We start from the raw sequence: 18,123 nt of genomic DNA on the forward strand, positions 1-18,123 counted from the left end.
TGTATTTATCAGTACTAATAATACTCAGACAGAAGCAGCTTAAGTTGCTGCTATTTAATGTATTCCTTTTAATGGTGACCTTTTGTTTTCCAGATACGTGCCTGCATTCTGGTAGGAGTAGGTTTTTTTTCTTGCAAGCAATAATGATACTTGCAAAGGCACAGAGGACTAATGAATCTGAATCCCTCTGGAAGTCATTAGCTGATCTGCTACTAAAATTCTTTTAAAATAGCTATGCTATTTGGACAGGAAGGTTCTATTATAGTGTTGTACAGAAGGTCCTTCATATTGCAGTCTTTCTGATGAGGTTATGGAAGAGATTAGCTCACTTGTGTGAAAATGAGACCAGTAAGTTAATGGTCTGGTTTAAAAAGTTAAGCCTACAAGAAAAAATCAGCTTACTAGCCACTTTAGCCCTTTGGAGTGTGAGGTATTGAGGCATGATTTATGAGAGTTTTCAGAGTGCAATTATTTAAAACATTTATCCAGTCTTGTGTAGCAGGGCAGCTGTTTTAAGTTTGAGGTGAGTAATCATCTAAGTAAAGAAACACGCAGTTAAGGAAATGCTTTTTTGCATCTGGATGAACTTTCCAGTCTCAAATGTTATAAACATACAGCATTTTAAAACTGTAAAGAATTAAGCTTTCTTCAGTTTTGCAAAACAGTGCATTCACAGAGCTTAATTATGACTTCCTTTCCAGGCTCTGGATGGTGATTTCTCTGAAGATAACCGCAACAAGTGCAGAATTGCTACTGCACCGTTGATTGAGGCTGTGGAAAATCTGACAGCGTTTGCTTCAAATCCAGAGTTTGTCAGTATACCAGCACAGATCAGCACTGAGGTAGGCAGATGTTGCACTTCGACCCTCAAAAAAATTTATAACATTAAAATTGTGTTTGTGTTCGTCCGTGTGTAAAATGGCCTGACCCTGAAATGTCTGTGTTCCTGGAACCTCATGGGAATTGCACTGTTATTCTTAGGGCACTCTGCCATCTCTTGCTTAGCCTCTGCCCTTGAATTTTGCACCAGTGGGGTGAAACTAATGATGCTCCAGTAAATGCTGCCAGTCTCCAATTACTAACTAGTAACATGGTGCAAATTACTTGCATGTTTGGTTAGCTTGATTCTTCCATTTGATAAAGTAAAAAATCTCCTTTTTCTCCCCTCAAGAGTAGCTTTAACTTATGGAATCCAGTTAGTTCTGGAAAAGATTGAATGGTTGTCATTTGGCTTTGTCCCTTCCAAAAATTATATGTATCCATGATGACAAGAAGTGGTTTATTTGAGAAGAGTAACTTTTCATAGGCCATCCCTTTTCTTTTCCCTCTGTTCTCCCTCCCCAACTCCTGTAACTATAACTGATTAGTGTATAAGTTAACAAATACAGGTTTTCTTCAGGCAAAAAATTCTTTCAAGCTTCATAAGTGCTTAAATGTGGAGTTGATGTAATGTTGCCGACTTTCTAACTGGTGGTTCCTGCTTTTGGCAACCCTCAGTTTGTGCTGGCTGCATCAGATGATTTGATAACTGTTGAAGTCTCCAGGTAGTGGGGCTGTTCCTTAAATCTAGGCCTGTCTTTTCCAGGCCTATCACTCTTGGGTTTACCAGATTATTGGAGGTAAACTAGATATAAAGATGGTGTCCCAGTTACAGTGCTGTAGTCCACATCATTACTGTGAAGAGAACCTGTTCACTTGGATCCTGCAAATCTTGTGACAAACTTTGTTAAAGGATATCTCTGTAGTCTACCTTCAGACAAGTGTCTTTGTTTTCTCCTGTTTCTCAGCTGGATGAGGCGTCTGTAAACTTCAAAACTGTTTTCTGAAGTGTGTACAAAGAAAACAGTTGGACTGCAATGATTCTACTACTCTTTTCTTGGTGATTATCAGTGAATATAATAATATTAGACAAGACATAATGCTTTTATAATACCATTGATGAAACCTATTTTTAGTAGCAGAACGTGTGAACAAACTCAAATAATGATATAAGCATTCTCTGTGTTCCTGCTAGTGCAGAAAAGACCAATTTTTATTTTGATGTATGCCTTTATTAAGATTTGGCAGTCAAGTAATTTGGAGTGTTTTCCATATATTTTGAAGCTAGGTTTAATCCTGTTTGTCTTGCTCCTCTCTGATCGCAGGGGTCACGAGCACAGGAGCCAATTCTGGTTTCTGCTAAAACAATGTTGGAGAGCTCATCTTTATTGATCAAAACTGCCCGTTCTCTGGCTATCAATCCAAAAGACCCTCCTACGTGGTCTGTGCTGGCTGGGCATTCCCACACTGTCTCGGATTCCATTAAGAGTCTTATCACCTCCATCAGGTATGTTTTTCTGTAGTGAGCATTCTTTGTAGGCACATTTAAGTTGCAATAGTTCAGCAGCTGATTCGATAAAGGGAAAGTAAAGAATAGTACTGTATTGCCCATACTGCTTTGTTGTTCTTTTTTTCTTTTTTCTTTCCCAACTAATGGAAATTATTTATGTTCTGTGATGCACAAGGTCTCTCCAGTTACACTGCGTGTTTAATTATAATTGAGGACTGTACTGCTCCGCAGCATAAGATTGGTTTTTATTTGTATTCTGTTCTCCTTCCATAGTCCCATATCTTTTGTTTCAGTTTAAAGGTAAACTTAACAGAAAATGCTGTAGAAGTTTTTTCTTGTTGTTTTTTTTTGTTGTTTTTTTTTAAAAGTCTGGCTAATATCATCAATATTCAGCCCACTTACTAAGATCTAGAATGTGGAGAACAGTAATTTTAGGTCACACACCAGCTAAACTAACTTTGCTATCTATTCTTTACAATACTTTTCTCTGTTTAGTAGCAAGAATGCTCTTGAAAAATGTGAATATTTCTTAAGACCAAACCTGTGTGTCCCTTTCTCATTCAAAGGTTTTTTTTTTTTTTTTGTTTAAGTCCTAACAGGAGTTTTGTTTATTCAGCCTCTTAATGTTGATCAACTCAAAATGTTATAAAAACAATGCACGAAGAACTGTTACGGTTTCATTTATCTTTGATGATAATTATACTAAAATAGCAAACTGCGCGTCAGGACAAATTACCCAAAAACTAATTTTATTAGAAGGTACCTGGGACTGAGGGTAAAATATAATACCCAAGGAATTGTCTTCCGAGACGTTCTGTCACACTGTACAGAATATTTTTTCCTGTTGTCTCAGTTGCTCTTTTATTCTGACCATCCTTATTGGGCTAATCTCTTGACCATCCTGAGGAAGTTGGGTTGTGGTGGGGTTTGTCTTGTTTTTTAATTAACTTTATTGCATAATCCTTGGAAACAACTGATACTTCCTTCACTCCCTTTTTCTCCAAGCCTACACTGATTTTTACAAACAGTTTGGAGTACTGTGTGTATATCAAAATCCCCTAGGTACAACGGCGCTAATCCTTATCCTTGTTGCCCTTCTCCCACGTGGTTTGGGTATTGTCAGTTAACAAACTGCGCTTGTGTGCATCCACGGGAGAGGCCTGCCTCCTTCCCATCGTGCAGAAATTACCACCTCTGTTCCAGGGATAAGGCCCCAGGCCAGCGAGAATGTGATTACTCCATCGATGGGATCAACAGATGCATCAGAGACATTGAGCAGGCCTCGCTGGCAGCCGTCAGTCAGAACCTGGCCACCAGAGACGACATCTCAGTTGAAGTAAGGGAGATGGCACGGGAACAGGCTAATGGTACTGCTCTCCTTTCTGTCCCCAGATTTAGAGCTGGGCACTGAGTGAGCACGGCCTGCCCCTGAGGGGAGAAGTAGTCTTACTGATATCTTTCCAGGCAAAACCACGTGCTTGTCAAAAAGTACGTTGCTTCTGGAAATGTGCTGGTAGGAGGAGATTTCTAGTCTATTCTGTGCAGCTGAGGCAGGCTGTAGATGGGAGGCAGAATTGGGAAGGAGGTAGCTGGGAGTTAGAAATTTTTAACTCTAGTTTTGTCTTGGTTTTTGCAAAGTGAGAACTGGAGCTTCCTGAATTTGGAAGAAAGATCCTAAGGTACAGGAGAGCGTAGTGAACAAGAAAACCAAAAATAGAGGAGGAGTGACTGTTTTATGAACAATTTATGACAAGATTTAATGTAGTAGCTCCTCAAAGCAGGCCCAATGACACTACTCTAAAATATTTTTTTGTTTCATCAGGGGAAAAAAAAAATCATTCTTCAATTAATTGCTATAATTTAGGAAGTAGAAACTGTAAAGCAGAAAGAGGAATACCAAGATAAGAAATCTATTCTGTAAGTGTTGAATATATTCATGAGCAAAAATCTACTGTGGTTACTTGTAGCATGAACTGATCATTTTAATAAGTGATAGTCCTAATCAGAAAATTTTCTTAAAATATTAATAAACACTCCCCTTTCCTCCTCATACATGAAGAAGTTTGACTAGAACTACAGTCATCATGAGAAAATTCTCAAATTACTAGCAGGGAGGTTGGCTGGCATAAAACTCCTTCATTATTTTGCTTCCCCCCCCCCCCCCCCCCCCCCCCCCCCCCAGTCCTTAGTGTAAGTATTCTAGTATTTTCTGGTCTCCAGTGGAAAGAGTCAGTTGAGGCCACCTAGTACCACTTAATACATTTTTGCCAATTTGTTAGAGGAATTTGGCTTTTAAATTGATGTCCAAATTCTGCTTGCTTTTCTGAAGTGGTCAAATATTTCTTCCCATGTCAATGCAGAGTAGGAGTGTTATGGGAGAATATGATCCTCAAAGTTAAAGAATCACTTGCCAAATGTAGTGGTGAAATTTGTTAATTTTAAACAACACCTACCTATTGCTCTGCCTGCCTTTTCTCACATGACTGACAAATGGTTAATGTTTCTCTGGCTTAGATTTCCTGTGCTGCATAGAAATCAGGATGTTTTTGAAGTTAATCTGTTACTAGACGTCCAGCGATTTAAATTTCAATGTCTTTTTTATTAATGACTAATTTTGTGTTCAATAAATGAACTCTTGAGTTTATGTTGATATATGTTTCCAGGAAAATCAGTGCCACCCCCTGCCTGGTGGTAATTTAGGCAAATTCTATGCTATTTCAGCCTTCATCTGTTTGAATAGGGGCCACTAGGGCAGACTGCCTATGAAAAACAAGCAACTGGAGGCCAGACTGTTTGGTATTCACAGTGTTTCATTGTTCTATTGCTTCTTGAAATTGCATCCATATTTATGTATTCCAGGGGTTTGATTTGAGCTATAATAGTGCATATTAGAAACATCTCAGACTAGATGAAACAGTACAAAATAAGTTGTTATAGAAAATATTTCATAGATGTAATTCTTTTCTATTTCAATCATTTCATTTTAGACATAGTGCTGAGCTGAAATAAGCACTATTTAAGATACTAAGCTATTTGTAAAGCAGTATAGAAATACAACCAGATGCCAGAATGCTTCTCCTCTCCGCCCCTCAGCCTTGCTTTGCAGGAGAGTGAGCTAAATCCTGGCTGCCAAGACATAAACTGCCTTTGCATTAAAAGCCAGTATTTATGTGATAACAGGCCCAGTGTTGTGCTTTGCTTATCCTTCTGTTCCTCAGACTGTGTTCAGGCAGTCAGTTCTTGTGTCTTGCACTCAGATGTCATATTTTTCCTTTCCCTTTTATATTAATAAATTTCTGCTGTTGGCTTCAAAGTGTACAGCAGAGCTTCTACTCTTGTGCTGTATTGTTTGCTTTGAAGATACTTGTTCATATTTTAATTGGAGCTCCTGGTGGTTTCTCTGACCAGTGCAGGGCAAGAGTATGGTGGGGGGTTTTTTTAGTTTGTTTTTTTGGGGTGGTTGTGGGGAATCACATTGCTATGAGAAATGGTTGCTATTCCTGCATTGCCACTGTCAGCTTAAGCAGGAGGGAGCCGTCATCGCCCCCCTCCCTCTGACTTACCTTATAAATCCGAACAGAGGCCTGCTGCTGTTTAGGCTCTTGTAGTTGAAATAGGATCCATGTGAAGAAAACAAGCATGTAAATAAAATCAGTAGCTTGGATTTCTGCATCATATTGTAGCGGGTCATTTAATAGGCATCTGAGTAGTTTAGTTGTTCTGAGGATGACTTTATGGTGTGATATAACCTGCTAAATGAACAGCTGTGGTAAGAACTGACAATTTGTCTTTATATTAGGCTTTGCAGGAGCAGCTGACATCGGTTGTTCAGGAAATTGGCCACCTTATTGATCCCATAGCTACAGCAGCTCGGGGAGAGGCAGCTCAGCTTGGGCACAAGGTACAGTCCTACCTTTACAAAGATATCTAGAGTTTTGGACAGTTGGACACTAGGGGAGACCATGGTTTAGTAGTTTATTCACCTCTTATGAAAGAGCAGAAGAAAATACGTGCAAGGAAGAAAGATCTGGGATTTCGAACGCTTGGAACAGAGACCAAATAAATCTGCTTATTTTACGGACCATAAGAAATACATTTTCGTTAATTTTTTTGGTGGTAGCAGGTGGGGAGGGTGAAAAAAGGACAAATTAAGGAAGAGCAGATAAAAACAAAGATGGAAAGGAGGAGTGGAAGGATATAGGTGTCTGTTCCAGCAGCTGCAGATGTTTGTAGGTGCTCCTGTCTCCTGCGGTGTGACTTCAGGCTTGTCACCATCCAGGCTTATTTGGCAGTTCACTCGCTTGTGGTTTGTGAGCTGAATTTGGCCAAATGAAGAGTTCTGCCAAAGGTTTGCCAGATCCTGTCCTGATCTGGGGCCCTGTGAATCAAGTGCCCTGCTCCATTTCTTGGCCAATGTGTGAGGAAGCGGGGCAAGGTGTGGGGGGAATGCGCAGGGGCTACCTTTGGCCTCGCCTGGGCACAGTCATCTCCTGAGGTGATTTCTATAGGCTGTGGAGAGGTAAGTTTTGAAGTGTAGCTTCAGAGCAAGAGGCTGGTTTGCCCACTTACCACCTTTTCAGGGAGACTGCCCATTAATTTTAGAGGGAGCATAGCTTTATCAGAAAACAGCATTTTTGAGCTACTCCAAGTTTGGAGTCCTGCTGTAAAATTTTAGGGGCCTTTGGGTGGTGTGGGGGGAGGAAGAAGAGAAACTTCAGCATTATTTTAGGTATTTTGTAAACAAGTGTCCTCCTTTTATGTTGAATTAAATACGGTAGAATTTGTGCTTTTTAGATCTCTGATTCTGTATGAAAGGGTTAAGTGTATTTGCTGTTTGGTGGATAAGGGTTTGCATTAATTGTTGAAAATGCTTATTATTTTCAGTCTGTCGATCAAATATGCAAATATTTTTCAAGTACTTACCTTATAATGGCTCCAGAATGAGTTAAGGTGTCTGTCCACAGCAAAGAGGAGTTGCATGTCTGTCTGACAAAATCGGTAACAGGTTCCCAGAGCTGATGAGTAAAAGAGTCGTCAGCGTACCAATAGACACACGCATATGAAAAAACACTTGAGTGCCAAGGAGAGCGAGTAGCCTGAAAAGCAGTGGTGTGCTCCTCACAAATGCAGGGCAGTTCTTTCACTAAAATTTGAGTTAAGGGTGACATGCAGAAAAGTCAATACACTTCATAGCCATGTAAACAGTGTCAGATCTACTAACAAGTGTTACTCTCTTTAGCTTTCGATAACCATCAATTATTTGGTACTGTATCAACTCCTTGCAATTTGGATACATGGTTTACCTAGCCCTGGAGCCTTTGCAGAGCTTTTCCAATTCTGGATTGGTAAGATAAAGGAAGCTAGGTAGTCATGTTCCTCCTCTGTCTATATTTGATATTTCTGGACCAAAGTACATAGAGCACTTAAGCATAGACTTCTTAAATCTCCTTTTTCTGTCTGATGCAGAAGGTATAGTTCCCACTATTTGCTTTGGCACAGTTTAAAAGATCTTATTTATAAAATCATTCCAAATTTTTTATTATGGTTTTAATTTTTTTTAACTCTTTGGAAAATAAAATAGGAAAAGAAGGCTTACTAAGGTATTTTCAGTCTTCAGATTTTACTGCCTCTTAGCTATCCCTGTAGCCATATAGATGGATTAAGCATTTTAACCTTTTACTCCACAGTTTTTGGCTTCAAGTACAGTTGTTTTCCCTTGGCAGACTAGCCTTCTAAAGCATCTTTATGGCCCCTGCAAATGTATCAACACTTTAATTTCTGAGGTTACAGGTACACCGAACTGTGCCATACTTCGCTGCTTTTGCATGTTCTGGAGTAATCAGCCCAAATACTGTTTTCTAGCCAGCAGAAGTTTTAAAGCCTAATTCTCGTGTATTTAATACAGGAACCAAACACTTTTGTAGATGACACATCAGACAAGTACACTGTAAAAATTTTCATGCTACTAAAACTCCCATTTTCTTGCAATAAGTATGGAGCTGAAAGCAGATATTTTCTCAGTAGAACCGTGAATTAGATGAGAAGCTTAGGAAAACAAAGAGACTGACTCCACACATTTCTGAAGACTAAATTACAACAACATAAGTAGCTAGCAGAACTGTGTCTTTAGATATTGCAAACACTTTAACCCAGGTAATTAACTGAATAAACATGTGCTTTCCCTGGTAAGCCTTTTTTCTGGAGCACCTATTCCAGTCAGCCCACACCCCTCTGTTACAGCCTGCCACGTACCCGACAGTCTCCTGTTTATCAGCAAGAAACACTGCGTGATTGGGCCACTTGGCTCTGTTGTGCAGCTGTTTACATGTAATGAATTAAGACTATATCCTAAAGTAATATTAGCATTTCTGCAGACCACAGCATCTTGCACATTAGAGAACTGTTCAGGTCTGCACTGGAATCTGACTTAAAAGAGGCTTTGACAGGTTAGCCTGGTTTGCCACAGAGCAAGTAATTGCAAATATGGATAGTCTCTGAGATAAATAGAAGGCTCCAAATCCTGTACAGTCCCACTCTGTTGTCTGTCAACAAGGAAGGCTGAGAAATCCCTCCCTTGGACAGAGGAGGCTGTTGTCATTTATGCCCTTAAATACTGTGCAGTTTCTTAACAGTTTGAAAACAATTTCATCTGACGTCAAGTCTCGTGTCTTCAATTGTTTCCATCTGAAGGGCTAAACATTGCTATATTACAGCGTTTGAAGCTGAGGAGAGACAGAGTCACATAGGAATATGTTAATAAACTAAGTTTTGTACAGCTTTGAGGCATTAGGAGGCTGGGCTACTTGAGCTACCCCACTGCCTGATGTTAATTGGGGAGTAGGATTCCACTCCTGTTTTTAAAGAAACTGGATTAAGAACCTTTTGTTGTCTCTGCTTTCTTAGGTTACACAGCTGTCAAGTTATTTTGAACCCTTGGTTTTAGCTGCAGTCGGTGTGGCATCCAAAACATTAGATCATCAGCAACAGATGACTGTGTTGGACCAGAGTAAGACGCTAGCAGAATCTGCCTTACAGATGTTATATGCAGCCAAGGAAGGAGGAGGAAATCCCAAGGTATAATCAGCGCGTGTAACAAATGGGTCATTAGAGATATTAACCTGAAATGATTCCTAGAATTTTAGAGTGGAAATACTGTGCATTAAGATTGTATTTTTTTTCAAACAGATATGTTATTTTCTGATGCTGGTAACTAAAGTCCTTTTATGAATTCCACTTACTGAAATTGAAGGCTTAGAAGGTTTTCTATTAATAGAAAAGAAGAATGGGCAGATTCAGATTACAAGGAGCAAGGTAATTCTGACTGCTATGGAAAATAAGGAAGAGGCTTTTAATGGATGGCAGCTTTAGTAAATAAGCAGGGTCAAAATGTATGCAATAGAGAAAAAAGTGTACATATATATTGATTCTCTTAGTTATATGCTGGTCTTGTAAAGAAAACAATGAGTAAAATTTTACTCTTTTTTCCTTTTGATAAAGGAGATAGTTGTCAAAATATATTTTAGTATAATTTGTTGCATCATGCTGAAGAATAGGCAAATTTTTATTGGGAACTTTTATGTTTTGTAAAGGACTATTGCAGTATAAAGTTATCAGCAGTTGTGGAAGTAATCTTCCTTTTCCTGTCCTCTTCCTGCCAAATTAATAGGCTGTGTTAAGAGTCTAAGTTAGCATGTGTTTACTGTGTGTTGGGTGCTGCGTGTCTTACAGGTCACAATGTTCAGTGCCTCTTAAGTACCAAGGGAAGGGTGAAAACCGAATAGAACAGTTGCTGGAAAGGTTCCTACTGAGAATAGGTAGAGGTGGCCTGAAGGCTGGAGGATGCTCTGAAGAGGTGGTGCAACACACTTACCTTCAGTCTTTTGCACCAGCATGCATAAAACCAACTTGTTTTTGTTCAATAGCAGTGGCAGCTCCCGGCTGCATGTCCAGGCCACATATTACTTAGAAGTGATGTGTGTATTATTAGTAATATATATGCTATAGGTTGGGATCCCCTGCTATAGACAACTGAGAGCATTTGATTTCTAGTCTTTTCTGTTAGAAATAAGGGCAAATCAGAATCTGAATGCTTGAGAAATCCACTTGCCTTTGTGCACATAAACCATACAGCATGGACTGGTTCAATGTGGTGGGTGCGGAGGGAGGAGGTGCCAATGCCTTGTTCAGACAGCGTGTGACAGAGGGGAATTCCCCATGTATGTCCCAGAATACTATTTCCAACTTGACTGGGACTCCCAGGTCCTACCCACAGCTAGGTCCTACTGTGGCTGGGTGTTTTCGTATCACTCCAGCCTTTCACCAGACTTGCTATGGGGGCTTTTATAATGCATGCAATATGCTTTTGACAGAAAGTGGGTTCATGACGCACTGAAACTCTTATTAGAGAGGCTTTTTAGTAGTTCATGGATGCCAACTTCTAAGGCTTACTGGAACTGGATTTGAAACACGTTTCGTAAGTGTTTCAAATGTTCTCTCTTATGCTGCCACTTCACAGGGAGATTTGATCCACACACATGCAGGCTCCGCAGAGTTGCGGGTTCTTGAGTGTTCTCTCTACTGGCTGCAACACAGGTGTGCTTTCAGAGTGTTTTCCTCAGTAGGTTTCAAGATGTGCATTGATCACCATTGAAATCCTAGCGCTTGTTTCTTCATTAGCTCTTGAGAGCGTAAAGTAGGGGGGAGTCAGCAGAGATGATAAGAGGCTGTGCAGCTGACGTTGAGGAAAAATAATTTGGGAAATCTAAGCTGTCAAGATAGCCTGAGTTCTGCAACATGCTGCACCTACTAATTTCTGTAGACAAAGATTTCTTTAAAGGCAAAGATTTGAAGCAGCACCTATCAAAACCAGACTAGTACAAAAGGCACGTCCAGAATAGCTGATGTCCACTTCAGGGTTTCTAGTTGGCAGATCACTTGCATCACCCAAAAACTTTAAGGGATGGTATTGTTAGAAGTGAGAAGGAAATTTCAGTTTCTGAAAGCAACGGAGAGTTGTCCTGTCTTCCCCTCAATTTCATTTTTAAATCCTTTTCAAGCCAATTAGTTAGGTTTCAGATTCTAATGCTGTGATGTCTTCATTTGACCATTTGGCCTAGTTCATGCTGAGCTCTCTGATCCTCTCAGATCGTTACCTTTTATGTTCATATTGGAGGTTTTACACACACTGGCAGACTATAGTGCCTCCGGGATAGTCACCTGCTACAAGCATTTCACATCTCATCGGTTTTATGCAAAGAGAATTCCTTGTTCCTGTGAAACTGTGCCACATTTTTAGGCAGTGTGAACTGTGAGCAAGACTGCTTGCATTATCGTTTCATTGCTTAGACTTCTGGTATTCTCTATTTCATTAGGTTTTGAAGAAAGCTAAAGTAGTTGGCGCTGTATATATAGACTGCAGCAATCTACTATTATTTCAGCAGTCTAAACTGCTGTTTTAAACCTAGATGGCATACACATTTGCCTGATGGCTTGTTGCTTACTGCAAGTGCTCATTGCTTCATGTTGCCTAGCAAATATTGCTTTATTTCACCCCTTCCTCTTTCTCTTGCTTAATGAACAGAATATGGTTACTGATGTAGTAGAATGCGGGACTGCAAGTCCAAGATGCTCTCGATCCCTAATTGTTGGTGATAGTAAGGGGTACAAAGGCAATTGTTGACTGTCTCTTCTGCAAGAGTTAGGGTTGCATTTTTTTATTAAATATTTGCTTAGTTGTGTATATGCCCCGACTCCTCTTACTCTGCTTTCTTCCAAGAGTATTGATGAGCATCTGTGTCGACTAGATATTTTTAATCTTTTTTTTATTTATTTTCATCCTGAGCCTCATAGACACATAAGTGTCTATTGTGTATGTAGGGAAAGATCTCTGTTAAAGTTTGTCCTTTCTTTTATTTACCCTCAGCTCTGCAATTTGGTGCATTAGAACAAATGGACCCGATTACGTTATTTCTCAGCGTGTATTGCAGGAAAACCTCTTCTGATGAATGTGACAAAATACATATAAGGATCAGATACAATTATAAGAAATGGTTATCTTGTATCCCTGCAAGACCTAGTTTCCTCTATTTACATGATACCTGGATGTTTTTTGTAGTGCTCAGGATTTTCATAAAAATAGCTAAAGCACATGAAGGAAGAGGAAGGGAAAAATGGAAGAGGTTGAGTATTGAACTAAATGTATTTGGATTAACAAAGCAGCTGGGCTAGAATGTGTGCTTTCAAAACAGCTCCTTAGTAAAATTTGGTCTTTTCTTTCTATTGGCAACAATCTTTTTCTTCCTGAGTTCAGGAAATGGAGAAACTAAAAACCTTGCATCAACTTTATGGAGAAGAAACTTTCTGCTTGTAGGGGTGGTGGGCTATGTATTCCATACTAATGGTTATGTAAATGCTGTCATCTTTTCCAGAAGTTAAGTCTTTATGTAAGAGAGAGAAAGATGAGATGCAAATTTCTGTGTTCATGCTTTGTGGGGGCATATTGGTAATTTTGACAACTTATGTTATTTTTGAGCTGGTGGTAGCTTTTGGAAACTCAGAAATGAAAGATTTGTGAGTTTCTCAGTGTAAAAAAAAAAAAAAAAAAAAAAAAAAAAAAAGGAAAATGTTTCAAACCAAAGACATCAATTTAGACACAGGTAGAAAAATTCTGTTGCTACAGCAAAACAGTTTATTACCTTTAGGTCCTGTACGAATTGTTGATAAACAGGGAGGCAACTAGGCTTTAATTATTATGCTGTTGGGTTATTATTCTGATGGACCTTTTCTTTTGAAATGTCTTTAGCCAGGATATTTTTACAATGTCTTTTCAGAATCAAGAGCCAAACACTGTTTAGGATTATCTCTGCTCATTACTAATTAGGGTTTTGTAGGAAAGTAATTGCATTCCCTCTAACGTTAGCTGGGGAACCAAACAGTATTTTGAGATGGAAAACAGTCAATTCTATGTGTTCACCCATCTGAAACACTGCAAACTAAAATCTGCTTTCTGGATTTACATGAGTGAAACTGGGCTAAATCAAGCCGAGAGTTCTTAATTGCCATTGTTTTTAAAATTTCATCTTAAAGCTCCATGTTCTCTGCTGTTCGTAACTGATTATCTAAAAATTGTATTGTTTTCATCACAAGAATCTGTTCATAAAAATGAAATGTATAGTAATGTATATTAAAAGGGAAATGATTTTACTATTTTATGTAGATTTATTTTTTTTTCTGGCTGGCTTTTCATTTTTCATTGATTATATGGTTCACATGAATAACAAAATAAGCTTGTTGATGTAGCTCCAAATCAAATGAGAAGAGGGTTTTGATTATTGAAGTCTGTTTTGATTACCTGCATCAGGAAGTATGGTCATTAAAGAAGCCCTCAAGTGTCTTAACTCCTACAGAATGCTTTAATGGTTGTACATCCACATGATATTTTACACACCACTGTATGCAAAAGATTCTTCCGTTCTGTTTATGCATTAGTCTAACTTTATAGATGTGTGTATATATGTGTAGGTATGTATATATACCTATTAACACAAACATGCATATAAACACTCATACTTTTTATACCCTGGGCCCTATACTACAGTCATGGCAAGGCCCTTAGCAATGCAATTTGTAGTAGACTGCTTAAAAACTATTGAAGCTCAGGGATATTCATTGTCTTTACATGTAAACACGTTGAGGAAGCAAATTGGGCAAGCTTGCATACAGCCTTTGTAGCGTGTGTGTCTGAAATTCAGAAACAAGGTATTTTCTGTACTTTGGTATAAAAGTAGACTGTTTCACCATCTGGTGTGTTTTTGCCTTCCCCTAACTTTGTTTTTTCTGTTAAACACTAATTGCTTTCCTAATCTGTTCTAGGAAAGGTCTTAATATGTTCCCAAATAATTCTTATTCAGTATTGCATTTCTATTTTCAGCTAGCTTTTGTCCATCAATGTTGATACTGGACAAGGTTTTCAAAGCTACTATTAGATGTTGCATCAACTAATAACAATTTCCAACCAAATGTTGACTTGTGCACAGAACAGTCCCTAATATTCTTTCTTTTCCTATTCTGTCCCTTCCAGGCGTCACATACACATGATGCAATCACAGAGGCAGCCCAGCTGATGAAAGAGGCTGTGGATGACATAATGGTTACTTTAAATGAAGCTGCCAGTGAAGTAGGCATGGTTGGTGGTATGGTAGACTCAATAGCAGAGGCAATGAGCAAAGTGAGTATAGGTATCTGGAATGCCTTTTCGCATTGCATCTGAAAGCTGATCCACAGTGTAGCGGCTGAAAGAGCTAGTGCTAATTCGTTTCAGCGATGTGTGGTAAATGATACACTACCATAGCAAACCTAAAGAATATTTAACAAATAGCACAGATTTCAAAGTCAAATTGATATGTGAGGTGGATGTTCTAGTGCCAGAATAGACAGCACCAGTGGTTTGAATTGTTTTGGAAGATTATTCTATTCAGTAATACAGTGGTATTTAAGAAAAATAGAAGAAACAAAATTAAAAGCTTAGATGACCTAGGTTTATCACCATATTTAATTATCTTTTAAATTAGTCTTCTGAATGATCAGCAGGTCTGATTTGGGACAAACTCGTTCCAGAAGGAAGATGGCTGAGACTGAAGTGTTTTGCTATTTTCGGAAAAGTATTGTGCTGGAAAAGGACAATTGCAAAAGGCAAATGGGCTATGCTGAACCAAAAAAATGGCTTTTCATATCTCAAGTTTTTTGGCTCTTAAAGCATTAAGCATTGCATATTCACTTTTAGGTTAGCAGAGTACAAAAGGTGGTTTGAACTTGCACAAAAAGTTAATTTTGAATTTGAAAACACTGCACTGTAAATTCTGTGCAAGTGTATTCTATACAGACATTGGGCTAAGTCTTCTGAGCTTTCCCATACATGCTAGTGCACTGATTTTATATATTTAGAGATATTTTATAAGAATGAACATAAAATACAGTTTTAATATTAAGTGGAAAATGTTATTTATTATGAGGTTGTTATTTCTTTCCTATTTTCCCTCTTTCGTGAAGCTGGATGAAGGTACACCTCCAGATCCCAGGGGAACGTTTGTTGATTATCAGACCACTGTGGTGAAATACTCTAAAGCCATCGCTGTAACAGCACAAGAAATGGTAAGAAATTTGGCTGGAGATAAGTAAAAGCTGTTGTGCACACACAGGGAACATGAAATGCTTTATGTAGTGTTACATATGATGTTGTGATAGTGATTTCCAATAGGCTTATGTATATAGGGGTAATCAACAAGAGAGGTTATGGTTTTGTAGATTTAACTGTTGGGTCTTAGTTGCATGATGGTAGGAGCGGCTGTCCAGAAGGGGAGTGCTGGGTCTCTGGATTGTCTCTTGGCTATTCTACAAACCTCTGTTTAAAAAAAGTGGTATTCTAATCTGTCATTTTGTCCAACAAAACCAGTATGGAAAGAGATGGCCATCAAGAGGCTAAGTCACTACTTGGCAGAATGTAGTGGGATTCACTGTGATAGGGAAATACACTTTTCAGGAATAATTCTGAGGAAGCAAAAAGAAATGACTGTTAATTTGAGGGGAGAGGTTAGGATTCTATCAATGGTTGATTCTATCAATGCATAACTTTTATCACCTGCATCAGCCAGGGCCTGGAGACAGATTTCTGTTTTAAGTCTTAGTAGAGTTTATAATTCCCCCTCCTTTGCAAGAAGTTTGATTTGACGTGAAACCTGATTCTGTTTGAAACAAGGTTTGTCTCTGCCAGAATATTTTATAATAGAGTCCTCTAAAGGTTGAAAAAAGGCCAATAAACTCATTTCATTAGCTGAATCATGAAGCAGTGTGCTAGCACTATCTAAAAACTGTCTGGCCAAGTTTCTGCTATTTTAATGAAAAAGATATCTAACTTGGAAGTTGGTGATTTTAGCGCTTTGGCACAAGACCTGTATAGTGAAATGTAAGCTGAAATACTTTTTACTTGGCTTCTTTTGTATGAAAAATCAAAGGGAAATATTCCAACGCGTTTTGATCAGCCCTTCAAATTGTCACTGAAATAACGTCCAGTGTTTATTGCTTATTTAGATTAGCCCTTCACAGTGTATGCTTATTGTTTAACTTTGCCCATGAACTGAAATCAGATTTTTAGGAGACCACTCTCATAGTTATAAATATGGATCAAAAGCTCAGATTTCTGTTTTCTTGGATTTCTGTAATTCAACTGGATTTAAAAAAAGAAAAAAAGAGGAAACTTGCCTAATCAAGTCTGTCTTGTTTCAGTGATATTTAAGATAACTGAGTTTTGAAGAGTTTGGGCGGGGGGTGTGTGTTTGTTTGGGTTTTTTTCAGAGGAATAAGGGAGGGGCTCACTTGTATGCTGGGTAAAAGAATTTCCTATGGAGATGTGCTTAAAAAATTTCATGTTGCAGTCAAGAAAGGTGGTCGATACCGCAATCTATGATATTGTAGCTTATTTGCAAACAGTAGGAATTTGTCCAAAACTGATTTTGCTCCAAAGATGAAATATCATGGGCTTTGCTAAAATTGGGGAAAGAAGAAATATCTTTGTTTAAAAAGTAGGTTTTCCTAGAGAGGTTGTTTTTCATACTGATGTTCTACCAAGGCATTTTGCTTAGTTCTGGCTATTTCTTCTTTGTCTTCCTTCTTCTGATCTTTATAAAAGATCAGATATGTTCTGCACTGATCCCAAGAATTTTTCCGTTTCCGTGTCATGCCAGCTGAGACTGACACAGACTAGCTCACCTTTGACAAAATGAAAGGGTGGCTGTGAAAGACAAGACCCACTTTCCCATCCAATCCGAGTAACTCTGTAGCTGGCCTATTCCCTCACTATGTTAAAGAGTGAATTACCAGCTCTAACTGCTCCTCTTTGATTACTCCGTATGTCCTGTGAGTGCCTGGTTATCATGACTCTAATAAAGCATGTTTGCTTGAGTTTGCTCATGGAATTCTTGCTGGGAGACAGATACCTGAAAAAGCAAGTGTTTTTCCCCATTTCAACAGTGTGGCCAAACAGACGAGTGTGCTTCTAGGCTGGAGTGTATTAACAAGTTATTCTCATGCCTGTCATTTTCTTTTTCTTTCGCCTGTGTTCTTTTTTCAGATGACTAAGTCGGTTACTAACCCTGAAGAGCTGGGAGGACTTGCATCACAAATGACCAATGACTATGGGCATTTGGCTCTGCAGGGCCGAATGGCTGCAGCTACAGCTGAACCAGAGGAGGTCTGCTGTTTTTAGACCTCTTTGTTCTATGTACACAGTGGTGTCAACATGGGTGTTCTTTTACCATAGGGAATAAAGTAAATACAGAGCAAAGTATCAAGGGAAATTCACCTCACAGAGCTGCAGTCACCCCCAGGTCTGATACATCTCTTGTATGGTCAAAGAGATAACTGGTTTGGAACCATGTGGTAATGTGTTTTCTCTCAAATGTATCTGAGGTGATTCTAAATCAAATGCTGTAAATGCATTTCCAGGCAGGAAACTGCCTTTGCTTTGCTAGCCACTTGTTTGTATGCCAGAGATGCCTGTAGCATGTGTGCTCTGTCTGATATGTGGAAGGATGTGCTACTTCTGCCCCACTCCCACTAGAAATGTGGGACAGGACAACACATCTGTTTTTCAAAGGAATTTTAATTGGCCTAACATTGCTTTATTGAATCCAAGCCATGAACCAAGTCAAAATTGTAGGTGCAGTTTGGCTATACAGATTTTTCTTTTCAGATCTATGTTTTCAGTAAAAACATAATTTAATGCATAAAGCATGTGCAGC

At 38.8% G+C, this 18,123-nt stretch overlaps 1 protein-coding gene across 7 annotated transcripts in view; it reads left to right on the top strand.

Moving 5' to 3' along the window:
- The window catches only part of TLN2 (talin 2), a 231,979-nt gene that overhangs the window by 167,918 nt on the left and 45,938 nt on the right, over positions 1-18,123 (top strand). For all 7 annotated transcript variants that reach the window (XM_064517511.1, XM_064517509.1, XM_026113384.2 and 4 more), the window contains 8 exons: positions 702-842; positions 2,145-2,326; positions 3,533-3,665; positions 6,129-6,230; positions 9,233-9,403; positions 14,409-14,555; positions 15,377-15,478; positions 17,454-17,573. In XM_064517511.1, the coding sequence (XP_064373581.1) occupies positions 702-842; positions 2,145-2,326; positions 3,533-3,665; positions 6,129-6,230; positions 9,233-9,403; positions 14,409-14,555; positions 15,377-15,478; positions 17,454-17,573 (1,098 nt within the window). The remainder of the gene's footprint in view (positions 1-701; positions 843-2,144; positions 2,327-3,532; positions 3,666-6,128; positions 6,231-9,232; positions 9,404-14,408; positions 14,556-15,376; positions 15,479-17,453; positions 17,574-18,123) is intronic.

Source organism: Dromaius novaehollandiae, chromosome 10, assembly GCF_036370855.1.
Source record: "Dromaius novaehollandiae isolate bDroNov1 chromosome 10, bDroNov1.hap1, whole genome shotgun sequence".
NCBI lineage: Eukaryota > Metazoa > Chordata > Aves > Casuariiformes > Dromaiidae > Dromaius > Dromaius novaehollandiae.